Below are 5,279 nucleotides of genomic sequence, written 5' to 3'. Positions count from 1 at the left end.
TCTGTTTTCTTCCTTTTACATCCCCAAACTTTCTACCACTTACATCATTTCTATCCACACTGCTTCACAAATTATATTCTTTGGGATTTGTATGCTGCACTGCAAGTCTTTGCTTTTTATGTGTAAAAGTTGTATGTACTAGGGAGGCACAATGCTATCCGTGTAAGCTTCTTTTGCATTTATATGGGAGACCGTCGTTGCTGATATTGATGCCTTGGCTGTCTTTTGTTCATACTTTTGGCGTTTGATTGATATTGAAGGTGAACAGTAGGGGAAAATAAAGATAAAGATGTTAAGTTTGGATAATTTAATCCTTGATTGAATGAGCGAAAAGCAAAGACCGATTTACAACTAAATTTGTCGATTATCTAACACACATGATTGTTTTAGCTTAAACAGAGGTTTTAAGTTAGAGTCCATGTAAATGAAGCTGTTAAATGTCAAGTAGAAAGAGTTTTACCGCCCATAATAATCCTATCAGAATCAAACAAAATTGACTCGGTGAAAGATAATCATGGTTAAAGAAAGGGAGATTTCAATTTTTTTACCTGTGAAACATCCCAAAGCAAGGAACATTCATGTCTAAGTGCAGCTAGATCTTTAAGTTAAGAATTCTTTTTTCATATACAAAACTCAATCCAAATTTTTATTTTAAAAGAATCAAACATGTTCTACTTAAATCAATCAAATACTATTATTACACCGATTTTAGAAGAGTCCGATCTAATGTGGTCATTTTACATGCCCATAGGTACCAAATATTTATAACAAAACCATGTGTTTCATATCAAATCGTTTTTCAAACCATGGGGACCAGTTCTTACCCTATTCCAACCTTATTCTCCATCAGATAATTGATCAATGTTAATTAGTACAAATGTACTTGTCAGAAGTCATATACTTTGACAATTAAATCTTTAGTACTATTCTCCCTTGGCCCCTCAAATAGCATCTGATGTTGCTCTTTTGCTTTAAAAGGCTATACATCGTTTTAAAATTCTTGATGATCTGCATGCACTCATCACATGTATAGGTCAATCCTGCTATCTTATATCTATGTATCATCATGCAATAAAGATTAGTAAATCCAAGCACAGTGTAACAGACCGGTGACCCAATAAAGATATACTCTAATATTATCTTAGAATTTGAGTTAGGCCAAATTCCACATTAAAAGTTAGTTTAGAAGTAAGATTGTTTTACCCTTTTTAAAATACTTTTTTGGTCATATCTTTGGTCTATGTATATACGTTCCAACATTATAAATATTCATCACTGGCATATAAATGATATGTAAAAGAGTGACCTTCTTTACATGTATTTAAGAAATGCATATAAAGTCAGGTTTGAAGCGCCTCTAAGAGCAGGCGGTTAAAAGGGTGTAGGCTAGAGTCTCTTGCAAGTGAAGCAGAGGGAGGGGGGAGGTGTTGGTGCAGATCCTTTGCCAAAGGAATCAAGTCCAAAGGATTATTACAAACAGCTGGAAGCAAGTCAAAATACACAAAATAAAATTAGTGATTCCCAATAACCCTGTCTCTGAATTTGAAAAGTTCTGTTATCTTTCATTGTATAGATCCCAAAATACTCACTCTCCAAGAGTGAGAAGAAAAACCTTCTATTTTAATAGGCCACTCCCCATGTTAGAGCTAGCTGAGTGGTCATTGGCACAGTAGAACAAATGATCATCATTCCCTTCCACATGGGAGGAGCTTTGGTATTCTTCCTTTGCTTCCTTGTCCCTTCATTGGGTAAAAACCTGCTAACCTGTGAGACAACATCACCATATGATGCCTCTGGCTACTACCATTGCAATGAAAAAGTGTCACACTCACTGAGCCATTGTGGAACATTTGCACTCTTCCTCACTAACTCTCACTACCCTTCTCTCTCCAACCTCACCTTTTACTTGGGACTCAATAGGTTTGTCATAGCAGAAGCAAATGGATTCTCTGCTGAAACTGAGTTCCTCCCTCAGAATCACCCTCTTCTCATACCAATTGATTGTAGATGCAAAGGTGAGTTTTTTCAGGCTGAGTTAACCAAAACAACCATCAAAGGTGAGAGCTTTTATTCCATTGCTGAATCACTGGAAGGCTTGACAACCTGCAAGGCTATTAGGGAAAATAACCCTGATGTTTCACCTTGGAATCTTGATGATAATCTCAGATTGATTATCCCATTGAGGTGTGCTTGCCCATTTTCATCTGAACCAAGAATTTTGCTTTCTTATATTGTAAGGGAAGGTGATACAATTTCCAATTTGGCCTCAAAGTTCAATATTACAAAAGAAGCTATAGTTTCTGCAAATAACATATCACTAGAAGGGCTTGGACCAAAAAAACTTGCACCCTTTACCTCTATTCTGATTCCACTGAATGGTAAACCAATTTTTGGTCCACTGGCTAAACCCATGGAACCCAATTCAAGTTTTCCAACAACCAGAATCCCAACACACAAGAAGTCAGCAATGTGGAAAACTGAATTGTACATTGCACTAGCTGGGGTTGCAATTGGAGTCTTCATTGCTTTTGCAGCAGCTTTCTTTGTGATCAGGTTGAAGCAAAAGAAGGTGAAAGAGAATTCAAGCAAAGAAAGAGACATGGAGCTGCAATATCTGAATCAAAGTGTGAGAACCACAACCACAAGTGACAAGAAGATTTCATTTGAGGGATCACAGGACACTCTTGATGGGAAAATGGTTGATACCAATAAGATGTTGCTGGAGACATACACTGTTGAAGATATGAGAAAAGCAACTGAGGATTTCAGTTCAAGCAATCAAATTGAAGGATCAGTGTTTCATGGCCGTTTAAAAGGGAAGGACATAGCAATCAAAAGAACAAAGACAGAGATGGTGTCAAAGATAGATCTTAGCCTCTTCCACTATTCTTCACTTCACCACCATCCTAACATCCTTGGGGTTCTGGGGACATGTTTGTTAGAGGGGCCAGAGTCATATCTGGTTCTTGAGTATGCTAAAAATGGTTCATTGAAAGATTGGCTTCATGGTGGCTTAGCCATCAAGAACCAGTTCATTGCTTCCTGCTATTGTTTCCTGAATTGGAGCCAAAGGCTCAGGATTTGCCTAGACATAGCCAATGCCTTGAAATACATGCACCATGTTATGAACCCAAGCTATGTGCATAGAAATGTGAAGAGCAGGAACATTTTTATAGATGAAGAATTTGGTGCCAAGATAGGCAATTTTGGGTGTGTTGAGAATGATTATGACACTGAAGACCCTCATTTCTATTCTACTAACCCTGCCTCTTGGAGTTTGGGTTATTTGGCACCAGAATATGTGCACCAAGGTGTGATTTCTCCAAGCATTGATATTTTTGCTTATGGGGTGGTGTTGTTGGAGGTTTTAACTGGTCAAACACCTATAAGCAGGACAAATGATAAAGGGGAAGGAAGTGTTTGGCTTACTGAAAAAGTAAGGTCCACTTTGGTGTCAGAAAATGTGAATGAACTGAGGGAGTGGATAGACAGTGCATTAGGGGAGAACTACTCAATTGATGCAGCTATGACAGTGGCTAAAATTGCAAGAGCTTGTGTGGAGGAAGATTCATCTTTGAGGCCAAGTGCAAGAGAAATTGTTGAGAAGCTATCAATATTGGTGGAGGAATTACCAGAAAGGGAACAAAAAGTGTCAATAAGTGAAAGCTCTTGCAAACCTCTTGTGGACAATCTGTGAATAATCCACTCAAAAAGATCATATAGACACAATGATTTAAGTCTCTGGTCATTGAATTCAGCCCTTGTTTAATATTTGAGTGCCTGTAGGCTATGCATACCTAAAAAAAATCTCTTGCCCTTTGCTTATGTAGTTCAATGTTTTCCTTAATATTTGATAAGATAGAGAATGGTGTTCTTGTTCTTGAGTCTTTATAGAAAAATTATATTTTGATTGATTCAGCCATAGATTAGGAAATAGCAATTATGGTTCGAGAAAGATCAGAAAACTCAACCGATACATTAATTATACGCGTTTTAGCAGACACTTTTGTTATTATACCGGTACGAATTGACATTTTCCTAGCATTAACTCTGGGGGCATATATCACTTGACAAAATGGGCCAAAACGGCCATAGGTGGTATCCGTATCCTGCATTTACATGTAGATTTTTCAGAGTTCGAGCTGGATCAATCTCTGGTTGAGCTAAATGGTGTATGGCAGAGAGCACGGAGTGAGCATGGCGGCGTGAAAAACATCAACGTTGGGGGTGTATGTACCTACAAAAGTCATGCTCAAGTCAACTCAAGATCAGAGAGAGAAACTCAAAATCTAGAAGAGTAATAAGAGAAGAAAAAGAGTTGTTTGAATCTCTTATAGTGCAATCAAGCTTTTATATAATAATGTATGTTGCTATGAAGGCGGTTGACCGTTTGTTAACCTGTCAATTATGTGACATTATATTGAGGTCTTAAGCATGAACAACTTATCTTGACCACACTTCTAACAACATAGCTTTGTGGTTAGCCAGTTAGTTAGAAGAATGGAAACCATGCTCTAATCTTGGTTGTACTTTGTATTTCGTCGTCCAGGTTGGCTAACTTTTTGATTAACATTAGTCACGTAATCATTTCGAGCCGACCAGTATAATATAGAGACGAGTGGTCGTTTGAACTGACCAGAACAAGATCATCCAATAACATGACATGTAATGTAAATGAAATGTCAAGATGAATACACAATGTTAATTTGATAAGGACTCAATCTAAGATAAACAAATAAAATGTGTATTCCGAGATGAATACAAAATCAACGTTTCAAAGTTTACCTTCAAGCCTATATAAAGTGTTTGACATGGTTTTTTATGATTGAGCTGTTGTGCTCATAGTTATATTTCGTTGGTGTTAAGTTTTGAAATTTGAGCCGTTATAATAAAGAAGTAATCACTTTTAACAGTTATGATTTGATGGTTACGATATATTACAAAGTTATCACGATAAACATGATGATTAAAAAGTAATCACTTCAGTTTCTCATCTCTTTATTATCTTGTATTCACATACGAAACGTTTGACATTTCTTTTTTTAAAATTTTCAATAAAAAGGTTATTCGCTTATAACATTCTTCATGTAGAGCTTTTGTTTTACTTCATGTCTTTGAATTCAAATGCCCACTCTGTAAGTCTGAGCTTATGTTTTACTTCATCAAATATTCTGGCATCTTCTTTTACTTTATATTCGGTGGAGATCCTTCTTGAACCTCCATCTTCATGGTCTAGTAGCCATAAACATTATGAGCCAAAACTTACCATAGAAATTTCA

At 36.7% G+C, this 5,279-nt stretch overlaps 1 protein-coding gene across 1 annotated transcript; it reads left to right on the top strand.

Annotated features, from left to right (window-relative positions):
* The first annotated feature begins 1,333 nt into the window (after positions 1 to 1,333).
* On the top strand, positions 1,334 to 4,022 carry LOC130729681 (protein LYK2). Its single transcript, XM_057581500.1, has one exon. It carries the CDS (start codon positions 1,679 to 1,681, stop codon positions 3,695 to 3,697), a length of 2,019 nt encoding a protein of 672 aa, XP_057437483.1. The 5' UTR covers positions 1,334 to 1,678; the 3' UTR covers positions 3,698 to 4,022.
* Positions 4,023 to 5,279: the final 1,257 nt, after the last annotated feature.

This window comes from Lotus japonicus, chromosome 1 (genome assembly GCF_012489685.1).
Source record: "Lotus japonicus ecotype B-129 chromosome 1, LjGifu_v1.2".
NCBI lineage: Eukaryota > Viridiplantae > Streptophyta > Magnoliopsida > Fabales > Fabaceae > Lotus > Lotus japonicus.
The sequence above is the reverse complement of the archived record's forward strand: the minus strand, read 5'-3'. Positions and strand labels throughout refer to the sequence as shown.

Excerpts from the sequence above, each read along its gene's own strand:
- LOC130729681 (XM_057581500.1), top strand. The coding sequence starts at position 1,679 with ATGATCATCATTCCCTTCCACATGGGAGGAGCTTTGGTATTCTTCCTT.